General features: G+C 46.7%; 1 protein-coding gene across 1 annotated transcript in view; it reads left to right on the top strand.

Annotated features, from left to right (window-relative positions):
* Nucleotides 1-13,327, top strand: part of LOC310816121 (uncharacterized protein) — a gene marked incomplete at its 3' end in the record, with an annotated part of 30,849 nt that extends 17,522 nt beyond the window's left edge. The window contains exons 6-26 of the mRNA XM_083686126.1: nucleotides 312-428; nucleotides 2,876-2,902; nucleotides 3,251-3,277; nucleotides 3,568-3,621; nucleotides 4,464-4,523; nucleotides 4,963-5,007; nucleotides 5,150-5,227; nucleotides 7,907-7,951; nucleotides 8,093-8,137; nucleotides 8,256-8,336; nucleotides 8,571-8,624; nucleotides 8,969-9,034; nucleotides 9,133-9,159; nucleotides 9,338-9,397; nucleotides 9,914-9,985; nucleotides 10,093-10,119; nucleotides 10,329-10,382; nucleotides 11,309-11,395; nucleotides 11,822-11,920; nucleotides 12,400-12,438; nucleotides 13,277-13,327. Coding sequence (XP_083542252.1) covers nucleotides 312-428; nucleotides 2,876-2,902; nucleotides 3,251-3,277; nucleotides 3,568-3,621; nucleotides 4,464-4,523; nucleotides 4,963-5,007; nucleotides 5,150-5,227; nucleotides 7,907-7,951; nucleotides 8,093-8,137; nucleotides 8,256-8,336; nucleotides 8,571-8,624; nucleotides 8,969-9,034; nucleotides 9,133-9,159; nucleotides 9,338-9,397; nucleotides 9,914-9,985; nucleotides 10,093-10,119; nucleotides 10,329-10,382; nucleotides 11,309-11,395; nucleotides 11,822-11,920; nucleotides 12,400-12,438; nucleotides 13,277-13,327 — 1,215 coding nt within the window. The remainder of the gene's footprint in view (nucleotides 1-311; nucleotides 429-2,875; nucleotides 2,903-3,250; nucleotides 3,278-3,567; nucleotides 3,622-4,463; nucleotides 4,524-4,962; nucleotides 5,008-5,149; nucleotides 5,228-7,906; nucleotides 7,952-8,092; nucleotides 8,138-8,255; nucleotides 8,337-8,570; nucleotides 8,625-8,968; nucleotides 9,035-9,132; nucleotides 9,160-9,337; nucleotides 9,398-9,913; nucleotides 9,986-10,092; nucleotides 10,120-10,328; nucleotides 10,383-11,308; nucleotides 11,396-11,821; nucleotides 11,921-12,399; nucleotides 12,439-13,276) is intronic.
* Nucleotides 13,328-14,519: the final 1,192 nt, after the last annotated feature.

Here is a 14,519-nt window from a genome sequence, read left to right on the forward strand (position 1 = left end):
ATACATTTCACTGGTAAAAGACTCATGTGAGGTGATTCATGGTGTGGTTTAAAGAACCACAGAGAAACATTCAACACTTCAACATTTCACGGTTTCTTGCCTGTGAGCATGTGTGTGTGTGTGTGTGTGTGTGTGTGTGTGTGTGTGTGTGTGTGTGTGTGTGTGTGTGTGTGTGTGTTAGCCTGGGTGTGTTAGTGTTTGTTTGTGTTACCAACTGGCTTTGTCTTTTTTGTGTGTCTCTGCTTGTGTGTGGTTTCCCTCCATGTTGGTTCCCTCTCTCATCCCTCTGTCATCCCTCTGTTGTCCTGCAGGGTGACCAGGGGCAGGCTGGCCCCCCCGGACCCTCCGGACCCCCCGGGTCGCCCGGCCCTCGAGGCCCCCCTGGGAACACAGGGAAGGACGGCCCCCGCGGTCCTGCAGGAGAACAGGTAACAGCCTGACCCTACAGACACACACACACACACACACACACACACACACACACCACGCATTAACACACACACACACACACACACACAAACACACACACACACACAGACACACATGCACACCACACATTAACACATGCACACAAACACAAACACACAAATACACTAATGAATATGCTCCCGTATATACACACACTCATACAGGTAATGCTGTTGTTCCGGTCTTGGTTGCTCTATTCTCCTTGCGAGTGTGTGTGTGCGCGAGTGTGTGTGTGCGCGAGTGTGTGTGTGTGTGTGTGTGTGTGTGTGTGTGTGTGTGTGTGTGTGTGTGCACGCGCGCCACCTCACGACGTGGGGAAAGGGGTCTAATTTGAGTGCAGTGAACAGTCTACAAGGTCTGCCAGCACACTGCGGCTTACCTAAAAGATCCCAGAATAGCAGCTTCACTCCTAGCCTCATCTGGTTTGTGTAAGAGAAGGCCACAAAGTGCCCCCCCCCGCCTACCCCCTACCCCCAGACCCCCCCGCCCCCCCCTGCCCCCGCCTCTGTGTGCCCCTGTAACAGATATGGCACTCTGGAGGGGGTTCAGATGCAGTTTCTAAACAATAGCTCTCTGGCCTGGCCCGGGGCGTCCAGTGTTCCTCTGGATTAACGGTCCCTGTCCAGAGGTTAGTTCCTCTGCAGTGGCGGCCTAGAGCCCAGGCCAATACGGCAGAGGAGGAGGGGGGGGGGGGGGGGAGGGGGGGTAGTAGAGGTGTCTATCCAATCAGAGGAATTAATGCGCTGTTCGGCGCATTAGAGTGAAAAATGACGTTTACGGAGGGCAAGAGGAGAGGAAGGAGAAGGGGGGTGAGGGGTGGTGGGGGGGAGAGGGGCAGGGCGGGGGGGGGGGGGGTTGGGGTCGCCTTTCTAGTCCTCTTTGAATGTTGCTTTTCTGAATTGATTTAAGGGACGGCAGCAGAAAGTGAATCAACAAAACAACACAGCGTGGAACAGAGGCCTGGCCATGTTGGAGGCAGATGTTATGGGAGTGTGAGAAAAGCAGAGAGGGAGAGAGACTCTCGTCGTGAGAGAGAGAGAGAGAGAGAGAGAGAGAGAGAGACTCTCGTCGTGAGAGAGAGAGAGAGAGAGAGAGAGGGTACAAGGATGCCTCATGGCTTCAGAGAGGATGGTCATTTAGAGAGAGGGATAAGGGCAGAGAAAAGTGGGAGAGGATGTGTGTGGATGTGTGTGTGTGTGTGTGTGTGTGTGTGTGTGTGTGTGTGTGTGTGTGTGTGTGTGTGTGTGTGTGTGTGTGGTGTGCATGCGTGCGTGGGTGTGCATGTGCGCGTGTGTGTGTGTGTGTGTGTGTGTGTGTGTCTGTCTGTCAGTCTATGTGTGTGTGAGATCAAACTGATGCTGTGTGCGCGCGCTGCTACGTACGTGCGTGTTTGTGTGTATGTGTGTGTGTTTTGAGAGAGATGAAGGAAACCAGATGGATCTGTTCTCGAGTTGTTACCACAGATATACTTTAATATTACGAGAGACAAAGAGGGTAATAGCCTCTTCTTTATGAGAACATGTTTTACAGTACAGAAGTGCGTACTTGAGGACGTAGATGAATCATAGACACACAACAGCCTGGAGAGACAAAGAGAGGCTTGTATCTCGGAGTCTGCTTACACCAGAGCCGGCCTCCCTTCAGAACTCCTCTCTGGGCCTCTCTCTCTCTGGATGACTTCACTGCAGATGTTTCTGCATCAAACACATAATGTACCTGGCACACACACACACACACACACACACACACACACAAATTCACACTCACACACTGTACTGTACATGTGCCTGTCGAGGCACACAGACACACACACACACTCACACTCACACACTGTACTGTACATGTGCCTGTCGAGGCACACACACATACAAACACACACACACACACACACACACACACACACGTACACGTACATGTACACGTACACGTACACATATATAGTTTCCCTGATGGATAACAGCCAAAACGTGGAAACAGAATAAACTTGGTGTGTGCTTAAGGGGCCCAGGGCTCACGGCACAAAAACGTTGCTTATCTCACACACACACACACGCAAACACACACACACACACACACACACACACACACTACTCTCATGATAAGTAGAGGTCAATATCTCGAGCATTACCCAACCTCGCAACTGTTCCGCTCTTCAGGCTCCACACACACACACACACACACTACTCTCATGATAAGTAGAGGTCAATATCTCGAGCATTGCCCAACCTCGCAACTGTTCCGCTCTTCAGGCTCCACACACACACACACACAGACACACACAGACACAGCAGGCATGGCCTCTATGCAATCTGACGGGACACTGCCGTCTAGTGGCAGCTCCTCAGATTACACCCCTTCATGGCCCTGCTCCAGTGTGATGAGTGACTCTCTGCTCTGTTCTCCACAGGGTTTCCCTGGTCGCGACGGCGTAGAGGTGAGTGTGTCAGTCACATGGTATTGGTTAGTCCTACTGGTACTACACTACAGAACAGGGGAGGCTGGTGGAGGTAGAAATCGGAGGACGGGCTCCTCGTCCTGGGTGGAATGGAATGAGGAACGGCATCAAACACGTATCAAACAAAACATGTTCGATACCCTTCCTTATTCCGTTCCATCCACGAGTAGGAGCCCGTCCTCCGATTTCTACCTCCACCAGCCTCCCCTGCTACAGAAGCTCATAGTGTTGGAGGTCTGTATACAGACTGGTGGTTTGGCCCTCTGCTTTCAATGAGTGTGTTTAGATCAATATATTGGACCAATCATATCTGTTTGTCTTTCATAGGGACCCCACGGCTTACCTGGAAAGCCGGTAAGATGTTTGGTCATTTAATGTCACACACACACACACACACACACACGCAGGCACACACACACACACACGCACACACAAGCACGCGCACACACACACACACACACAGACACACGCGCGTGCACACACACACACACACACACACACACAACACAGTGTGTGTCTGCCTATGCCTACTGTAGGAGGGCAGTAAAGATGTTTGTTTACATGTTTGTTTGTTTGTTTGTTTGTTTGTTTGTTTGTTTGTTTTCTCTGTGTGTTGACCTTTGGTGACCCCTGTGTGCTGACAGGGAGAAGATGGTGAGCCGGGGTACACAGGACCACAGGGCCCCGCAGGGTCAAAGGTCAGAAGATGGTGCTAACGCTAACAACAGAGCTCGCTCTGTTTACTGTCATTTCTATGGAGTGATGCTAACACAAGCCACTTCTTTCCTCATGACATCCTTAGGGTCTTTCTCAACCCTAAAACTCTCTCTCTCTCTCTCTCTCTCTCTCTCTCTCTCTCTCTCTCTCTCTTTTGAATCTCTCTGTCAGACTAGCTGTGTTTTCCTCCTCTCTTTCTGTCCATTCCTCTTATAACCCTCCCTTTTCATTCCTTTGAGGAGTTTATCACTCCGGACCAGGTCCTTGTGAAAGACATCTAACACATTCATCTCTATTGTTTGAACCATGTCTCTCCATGTCTCTCTTTCTCCATATCTCTCTTTCTCCATATCTCTCTTTCTTCCTCCCTTCTTCTCTGGTCTGAGGGACTGCGGACCTCATGCTAACCCCTCTCCCTCAGTGAAGTATTGATGTCACTGCACATTTAAAGCCTGCAGAGACCACAGATGCTGAGAGGTCTGTAGAGTGTGTGTACTAACAGGCCAGGGATGGAGAGGTCTGGAATGTTCCAGAGTGATAATCCTGCTCTCCAGTTGTTCTCTGGCACCACCCTCCATCCCAATGAATGGATGACTAGAACTATCGCCCTGCAGCTAGAGATGCTATTGTTAACCATTTTTATTTTTTTGGATTTTCAGGAATAAAACAAAGTCACAGATGCAATTCACACATACTGTACAACACTCAGGCAGAAACAGACTGAAAACATACAGTACCCCCCCTCCAGAGATGGTACTGTAAAGCCTCTGTATGCGTCCTCATGCCTAGATTGTGTGTGTGTGTGTTCTGTGTGTGTTTTCAGGGCGAGCCGGGAGCTGGAGAGAAGGGTGAGAGAGGGCTGGACGGCCTCCCAGGGTTCAAGGTAGGAGACAGAGAATGTTCTCCGCTTATCCCCAAAGATACAATGGGTTGATGAAAACAAGCATTGCAATTGCCCGGGAGGTGTTCAAAAGCGTGATTTGATAACGATAATCATATTCAATCACCTGTTATGATATTCCTGTGCCGCAGTAAGTTCCCTTGACAACATTTGTACTTAGCTATATTTCTCAGCACATGGCAGAATCCTATCACAAAATAAATATTTAAAGAATTGTTGTTGTCACAATTTTCAGATGTGTTGTGTAACCGCAATAATGCAATAATGTAATAATCAAGCAATAATACCTGTTTTTTGGCTGTGATTTATCGTCAATATTATCACTTGGTAGGAGGTTTGCTGGGACTCTGCTGTGTGTCATGCCTAACAACTCCCCCTACTGGTGACGTTATGGATGACAGCTTTTCTGTCTCTGTTTTAGGGTGACAAAGGCGACATTGGAGAGCAAGGACACCAAGGAGAAATGGTATGTCTAACCACCAACCGCCAAGACTTTACACCTGTACTTACTGTACATGAGGTACTTATCAGTTGATGCGTCATCACACATATGGAGTTTCTCTCTCTCTCTCTCTCTCTCTCTCTCTTTCTATCTCTCTCCCTCCCAGGGTTACTCTGGTGAAAAGGGGGCTCCAGGCTCGACGGAGGTCATAGACTTTAATGGGAAGCTGCTGGAGGCGTTCCAGGTGAGTGTCCAGAGCCCCATCCTAGCTGGGAACCCTCTCCCATCTCTGATCACACTGATTTCATCATTCCAAGATTTTGAGTTTCATTCCTGACTGATTTGAAATGTCATTCACTCCATTCCTGATGGTCAGATATTGTATTAGACCATGGAAGTGTGTGAAGAGGCTTAACACACACATGTTCTTCCCTGACAGGCTATTCACACCATCAGTATCTCGGTAAACCGCTGTCAATGCATGGCTTTATGGTAGTGATCTGTGACTGATTTCATAACATGCACACACACACACGCACGCACGCACGTGTGAACGCACACACACACACGCACGCACCACACACACACACACACATGCAAGCACACACACACACACATGCACGCACCCACACACACACATGCACGCACCCACACACACATGTACACACACACACACACACACACCCATACACAGTGTGTGTAACCCCTCCAAGACCAGCCATAATATTCCCTGTGCTGTGTGTGTGAGTTTGATTCTCTTATGACTACTCTCCTTCCCCCAGTATTCATCAGTTGTATTAAATGTCACTCCATCACCCACAACCAACAACTAGCCAGAAACATGTAACTAGACTCTCTCCCTCTCTACCAGCAGTCCTCTCATACATATACATACAGGAAGCAACACTGAGCCACAATAAACAGATGACAGCTGTTTCGGTCCGTCTTATGTTATATGCTGCAGCCTAAAGTGACATTCTAAATCACGCAGAAAACAACATCCTTCATTGTTGCATTTTAGAATGTGTTTTTCATGCTGTGTTGCTATTGCCTGACAGGATATGCGGCTTGAGATTAACTTGCTCTTTGGGGTGGCGTGATTTTGCTTGGTCTGAGAGAATTGTAATTGTACCCTCTATCCATATGTGTTGTGCAATCAGCGGAGACACACAGAATAGGGAAAGGGGGTGGGGGTGTGGGGGGGGGGGGGGGGGACTTTGACACTCTTGTCTCCGTCTCGACACAAACCCATTGCCTCATACACTGGTCCCATTGACTCTACCACCCTGTGTCCCGTGTAGACACGCTACATACGAGTAACAGATCCTATCTCCTTACTGGAGTGTATTTGATTAAAACACACCATGTACAGGGCTCTCTGGGGACCAGGCTAGAGGAGACCCAGGCATGCAACGCTACGTTAGAAGGTTTCATGTGAAGCGGCCTAAACATGGCTCACATCTTAATCACTGGTCTGATCCCAATCTGGATCTGTTTCTCGACATCCAATGAGGTTTAGCGAGAGTCCAACCCAGAGAAGGTCAACGCTGGCCCACCCCGTTTATGTTTTGATTTGTTTCACTGGCTTTATAATATGCCATCTTGTCTTGATCCATTGGAATCTTTGGGCAATGGTTTGGATAGACACCATGCTGCGCTTTGCAGGATTTATCTGTTTGTTTTTTGGGGGTTTTCAAATTTTCTTCGTGGGTGGCCATCACTTGAGTTGAGATAATGGAGCAACTTGAAAACAAAAGTTGTTTGTAAACCTTTTTCCGTTGCCATAGTTTCTCCGAAACAGAAAACAAAAACCTGGAAGGGGGGAAAGGAGAAATCTGCATGTACACCTCTGGGAATGAATATGATTTTCTCCTTTTCTTTTATTGCTTCAAGACGGCTGCGCTCCAGAGGGTCGTGTTACAACTGCTGCTTTGTGGTCGGAGAAGACCAGGGGGGCGTGATGTCAGGGACTTGTCACTCATCTCTAACCACCACAGAAACCAGCAAGGGATCCATACAATCCAACATGAAACCATGTATTAGCCCAAGCCCTAGGGTCAGTCTAAACGTACAAAACAGCCCTGCTGCAGTGAGGATGTAGGTTCAGTGGTTCCATCCTCCTGCCCAAAGAGGCCAGCCCCATGAAGTCTGTGGTTAGTCGGGGGGCAGGATGTAATGAATTCTCTACTCTGCTTAGACATGCATGTGAAAGCTTTTGGTCTGTTGCTAGGGGTGTGCTTTGGTCTGTTGCTAGGGGTGTAGTTTGGCGTGGGATGGTGGGCCCAGTCTCCTGGTCTTTGTGATGCTCTGCTCATTTTCCATACCGTTCGCTCAGACTCAAGGTCTCTTAATAAAGTCCACCAGACTCAAAACTCAGGGGCAACAATATGGGAAATGTCATGTGGTAAAATGCCAGGGTATTGTGTATCGTGAACGGCATAATTTGATATTTTACTTTTGGCATTCGCAATTTTCAGGCCTATTAGTAACAAAGCATACATAACAAAGCTGGTCCTCATCAGCAAACAGAGAGAGAGAGGGTATAATCACAGTGTGTTTACTGACAAGGCTGGATTGTGAAATCAGCCACAATGTTCCTTGTTAGCCCAACACAGGCCTCTTGAATCCCACAGTGTTTCCAAGGTTAACACATACATTACACTGACTCTCTCAGTGTCTGAGGTGAGCTGCTCTACGAGGGAGACTGCAGCTGTATGACTCTGCCTGATGAAGACAAATGCAATGACAGATGCACATATGACTTTGTGAAATGGATTGGAGTTCTATGGATTCTAGATACAGATTTACAAATGTTGTTTGGTCTTCATAACCATTGTCTGTCTGTCTCTCTCTCTCTCCCTCTCTCTCTCTCTCTCTCTCTCTCTCTCTCTCTCTCTCTCTCTCTCTCTCTCTCTCTCTCTAGGGCCCCCCTGGTCAACAAGGACCCCCAGGTCCTCAGGGAGAAAAGGTAGGAGCCCATCTCTCCCTCTCCAAACGTAAAACTGTTGACCGTAATGACCCAACCTATCGTTCTGAAAAATGACCAGTATACCTGGCCCCTATTCTTTGAAAGCAGGCTTCATATGGCGTTTCTGTTTCCTTCCACCAGGGAGAGCTAGGCTTGCCTGGCCCATCAGGAGTGGATGGGGAGAAGGTAAAGGAGCAACAGTGTTAGAGAAATGTCGTTTCATGTTTGAATGTTTGATAACATGACTGCATTTATGACAGTAAAGAACCTCTCACCATTGGTGATTGACAATCTCTCTTTGTAGGGTCCGAAGGGAGACATGGGGTACACAGGGACAACCGGAGAGAGGGGAGAGAAAGGAGAGATGGGTCTCTCTGGGTTTGCTGTAAGTAGAGAAAGACAGACATTCTCAGATAGCACTGTGTTGATAGTAGACTTGGCTGTCAGTTCAGTATCTGCTTGTGTTGCTATACCTCAACCACTAGGGGACAGAGGTGTGTATGTAGGAGGGAGCGTACAATAAACCTGCCTTTTGTTACCATGGACGACCTGGTGTGCATGACATGAAGGAATTGTAGAAGTTGTATTATACCCCTATCTATCTCTGTCTCTATCTCAGGGAACGGATGGACAGAAAGGAGAGAAGGGAGAATCCAGACTGGAAGACAACATGGTCAGCAGAACAGACACAATGTGTTTATTGTTGTGTGAACATGCTGTATGTTTTGGAGCAGGGTCAGGGAACTGTAGCTACCTTTTTAAGCCCATTCTGGGTTTCCTAACCTTCCTGCACGTACCTTGTGTTTGACCTTATGTTGTACTTTTATATTATTGTCTGTGTGCGAATAAAAACAACTAAAACACAGGTGTGTGATCACACACTCTCACATGGACCTGTTTGTGTTCCTCACCTGCATTGCACACAACAAGCCGGTGGAGGAACAAAGCCACTGTGCTACTTATTCCTCCATCTCTGTGAGTGTGTGTATGACCCATGTTCTTCTGGATGGTTCTCAGGTCCAGACAATTTCTCAGCCCGGCCCGCCTGGCCCCCCGGGACCCCCTGGACCCCAGGGGTACATGGTGAGTGGTGGTCTTATCAACAGTAAGAGAGGACTCTCAGCCATGCACATGTACCCATCATATACTTACCATCCACAATCTCTCTGTGTGTGTTTCAGGGTCATCTTGGAATTCCTGGCCCTAAGGTAAGACCGTGAAGCTGTGGGTCGGTAGTGATGTGTCTGTGCGTCCGGGAAGGCTGGTGGAGCTAGAAATCACAGGATGGGGCTCATTGTAATGCATGGGATGGAATGAGGAATGGTGTCAAACACGTGGTGGTGGAGGTAAGAGCTAAAGGAGTGACCATGTGTTCCTATCCTACAGGGAGAGCCTGGAGAGGGAGCCAAGGGGGAGCAAGGGGACAGTGGACATCCTGGATCCAGGGTGAGTCCTGGACTGTACTGGTGACTGTACTGGTGGCTGTAGGAGGAACTGGTGGCTGTACTTGTGAGGTTTTGTGGTGTAGGACCCAGGAGCAGAGAGGAGACCAGACGAAGGAATGCAGATAAAAGGCAAATAGGCCACTTTACTCGTAATCCACAGGAACAAACAAAAGAATAACGAGAATAACGATAAAGGAATAAACTATGGAGGGCTTGAGAAGCTGGAGCATAACGTTAGAGATTTCAAGCCAAGACAAAGGAAATAACAGAAGACACACTTCTTAAAGGGAAGGGTCCTAATTAGTAACTGGCAACACCTGTGAGCCAATAGTCTCTGGGGGACAGACGGAACCGTGACAGAAGTAGGTACTGGTGGTTATACTGGTGGCTTTACTGGTGGCTGTATTGGTGGCTGTAGGAGGTACAGTAGGAGTAGTCATTGTTGAGTGGTGACGATGATGATGATGAGGAGGTGGGAGGAGAGTGTGGTGATGATGATGTCTGTCATCCTGAACAGGGATTGGACGGTCCTCAGGGTCCTCCCGGCTCTACAGGAATGGTCGGACTCCCAGGCACCAAAGGAGAGAAGGTGAGTGACACCATCATCATCATCATCATATTCCTCACAATGTTAGGCTATTGTCACAAGATGTACAGTTTCTGAGGTATAATGCGTCTGTATGTGTCTGTCTGCAGGGGAAGTCAGGAGAGCCTGGGTTAGATGTGAGTATTGGACCTTTGATTGTATCTGTGTGACAATAACATACTTCATGTAGCACTGAGCCCCAATTCACATTGTGGAGTGGAACCGAGCTAAACTGTACTGAGCTGGCCTAGTTACGCATCCGCCATTAGTTGCTGACAATGTCCGAGCCAGCCCGGTCCGGTCCAGCTCCTGATATCCTCCTGACACACTCCTCCTTCCTCTACAGGGTTTCCCAGGCCTGATTGGGGAGAAGGGTGACCGGGGAGACAAAGGAGACAAGGTGAGCCAGCAATAGTATGGTTCAATGAGCCCGTCCTCTGATTTCTACCTCCGTCAGCTTCCACTGCACTGTTTGACTGACAGTGCACTTCACTGTACCTGTGTGGTTAGAAGACGCTGGGCCTGTATGTCAGGGGAGGCCGGTGGACGTAGAAATCGGAGGACGGGCTCATTGTAATGCATGGCATTGAATGAAGAACTGTGTCTAACGTGTATTTGATACCCATGCATTACAATGAGGCCGTCCTCCGATGTTCTACCTTCTCCAGCCTCCACTGCTGTATGTACATCTGATGAGTCTTTGGTTACTATTTTGGTTCAGTTTATCAGGATCCCTGTTAGCTGTTAGCATGCAGCAGCTACATTTCCTGGGGTCTACACATACCATCAAAGCCATGACACAGTACACAACAGTTACAGACATGTTCTAGACAAGAATAACACACATGAACTATGGTGACTGCATGGTAGTACAAGGTGATTGTTATTGTTACTGGATGGTGAGTATCAGGGATGGAAATTAAGATTCTTTTTTTTTTTCTTTTTTTTGGGGGTCAGTGAAATTTCAAATTGTATTTGTTCTAATTGCAAAAAGAACAGCTAATTAGTCATAACTGAATAGTCGCGGTTATGTCACTGTACATTTATGGGAAATAAAAACTGTAGCAGATCAGATATTCATCGAAATATTATATATAGAATAATATTTTTGCTTTAGCCGTTTAATGCTTTGGACAGTAGGCTTGTAGAATGTCACCCAGGCTAGTAGAAATTGCAGTGTACTAACCCAGCTAGCCAGTGCCCAACATCCTTAAATTCCATCCCTGGTGAGTACTGCCCATGCTTACTGCTGTGACTGATTTAGCCTGTGACGGCTATGCCAGCGGTGTGGAGGTGACAGAGTGTGACCCTGTCCTTCTATCCCAGGGTGACAGGGGGACGGTGGGGAAGAGAGGTCTGAAGGGCCATAAGGGAGAGCAAGGACCCCCGGGCCTGGACCAGCCCTGTCCTGTGGTACGTCACCTTCAGCCTCTCACACATGGACTCACACATCCACATCTGATCCATTTGATGGATTGAATGAAAATATCACACTATAATTATATACAGTATTTCAAGTTCAGAACTGTTGTGGATACCTGACATTTCACAGATTTTGTCTTTCACTTTCACCTCTATTACTATGATTTTCTACTATGCTTTATATTAGTGTCAGTGAATCTTTTATAAGAGACTGTGAGAGAGTGTGTGTTTTTGTGTGTGTGTTTTTGTGTGTGTGTGTGTGTGTGTGTGTGTGTGTGTGTGTGTGTGTGTGTGTGTGTGTGTGTGTGTGTGTGTGCGTGTGTGTGTGTGTGTGTGCGTGTGCGCGTGCATGTGTGTGCGTGTGTGCGTGCTGTTGTACTAGTGTATGTATAACAGTGGGCTGGCTCTTGCTGACAGGGTTCTGATGTGGGTAAAGGCAACTCTGAGGAGGGGAGGCAGTCCGCCCTTCCCCCTCCTCCTCTCTCTCCCTCTGGCCCTCAGGCCCCCTGTCCTTTGGTACAGTATCTCTGCCTGTTTCTACCTCTCCTTTCTCTCCTCTCTCTTACATGTGCATCTACCTGCTCCCCCTTCTCTCCTGCACTGTGTATTTCTCAAATTGTGTATTTCTCTAATTATCTGTATGCTGTCTTCATCTGGTTCCCAAATTGCCTAGGTGTTTTAATCTGATGAAAATAGTTAAATAACGCTACGTTTTAGCATTAGCAGGCAGGATGGTCCGTTTGTTTTGTAGTTTAGTGGACTTTTCCTGGGTTAGGGTTCGAGTTAGGGTTAGGAAGTAAAAATAAGAAAAACTGCTTAGTGTTGTGTTATGTCATGTGGTGTGTGTGTGTAGTGTTAAGTGGTGTTGTTTTGCTGAATGTTTGACTTGCATGTGATTGTGGTTCAGTACTTTCTGTTCACTTTATGTGACATGAACCTGTTGTGCCTCTCGAACCACTAACCACCTCTCCACTCCTCTCTTCTCTTCTCCTCAGGGGCAGGATGGGCTGCCCATACCAGGCTGTTGGCACAAGGTGGGTGATGTCAGATTATAACAATCAGTGTATGTGTGTGTGTGGTGGGTGCGTGCGTGCGTATGCGTGTGTGTGTGTCAACACCATGCATGGTGATGGGAGTAGGCCTACAGTATAGTACTCCCATCCTCAATCAAAAGCACATGTGTTGTTGATTGTAGTGAACTAAAGATTAACAGAGCATCATGACTTTCTTCTGATAGGATAGAGAATACAGCATGCAGTAAAAGGTTGTAGTGAATCCTCTGACTTCAGTAGTATCTCTGGGTTAGTTCTGGACCTGTTGCCATACTAATACTGCTTTTCTTCTCTTGCAGTGATGACTAACATGAAGCATGGCATCTGTACATATTGATATGGTATATTTTGCAACTGAAAACGACATCGCTTTTTTCCTCTTTTTGCCTATTTTAAACTTTGAAACGTTTTATATAATATATTGAGTTTTTTTTTTTTTTTTTTTTATATATCATGGACGTTATTCTGACTCATCAGTTTTATCAAGCCGGAATATAACAAATACTTTTTCTCTTTTTAAAAAAAAAGTTTTTACACATAAACTTACACATATGTATTTGGTAGTCAGTGATGGTTGAGGGTGGCCATCTTTGAGCAGCATCTAAAGGAGAGAAATAAAGTGGCAGACAGACTCCTGACCTAACGGACAGACATGTTGTTACTGCCTTACTAACGGAGTCTGCCATGTTGCCTGGTCATGAATGCTGCATGGAAGTGGCACTTCAGTGGTGTGTGCTCACCCCCCAGGACGGACAGATCTGGTGTGGTGGATAGAGGAGTGTGGGTCAGTGCTCTCTTCTCCTCTCTCTGTTTTTGAAAGGAGGAGATGGTGAGACAGAAGCTCAAACGTAAGCGTCTCTCTCAGCCCTAAGGGAAGCGCAGGCCTGGGGGGACACAGAGAGGAGCTGGAGAAAGACAGACAGAGAGCACAGAGGACAGCCTCTGTGCAGTGGAGAGAGTGATGGAACAGGTCCTTGCCATGCAGAAGCGGATGCTGCGTTACGAAAACCCACCAGGAGGGAGCGACAGAGAACACTACATTTCCACTTTCACCTGAGGAGATACCACACCCATCGGTTGTTGAGATAGACAAGGTTTTTCATCTGTCTCAGTTGGTTCTGGGCCACTGACACAGCAGGAGCGAGGGCAACAATGTTCCCCATTGATATGCTGAGATGTTTATTTGATACAAAGTATGATGATTTATTATTTTGCTCTTTTTTTTCTTGTGTGTTCCAGTCAATAAAGTGCATGATCAACACGGCATAACATAATTTAGCATTACGAAAGCCTCTTAATTTGGGGTGTCACTCATATCAGCACACAAAGTCAGTAAGTTACTGAGGCATTTTCTCCATGTACACAAACCACCCATATGTATATTTCTTTGAGGCTAACACGACTGGCAGTAATGACTAGTGTGTTGTTTTCTTTTATTCTAGTGAAGTTACATTTGCATTCCTGTGCATGGCCATGTTTGTATGATATACAGATGCTTACTGAGATTGTTGTGTTAGATTCAATGTCAGAATTGAAGGAGCCATTTGCAGTATTCGCACATATGCAGTATTCCATCAGTGAAGTTGACATTTTTTTGATTAATAAAGCTTTTATTAATACATGAAAAAAAGTATCACATAGTATTTTCTGACAGTGTTGACAGTACAGTATTGAAGTATATTGAAATATTATCTCTTAACCTTAGCTGAAGACCTATTGCGATGAATTACTGTTACCAGGTTTTCTGAAGACGGTATGAGTTCTTGCTGCTGACTTAAAATGTTATTGTTTGTTTACTATTGAGGTTAGTCAAATGAGGTCTAAGGTGTGGTATATGAAACAAAAATGTACCAAAATATGTACCAAAAAGTCATTGATTTAACAATAATTGTGTTGATTCACTTTTTTACACCCTCACTTCATTGTTGGTTGATTTAACAATACCTGTTTGTTTTTATATATTATCACATCATGAGAGACAGATTAGGGAAGTTATTTTCATTTGATGGTTTTGCAGTCATCATTGCATATTTCTTTACAATCGTCTGGATTCTCCTCTCAAG

The sequence above is a fragment of the Argentina silus genome (genome assembly GCF_951799395.1).
Source record: "Argentina silus genome assembly, chromosome: 15".
Lineage (NCBI taxonomy): Eukaryota > Metazoa > Chordata > Actinopteri > Argentiniformes > Argentinidae > Argentina > Argentina silus.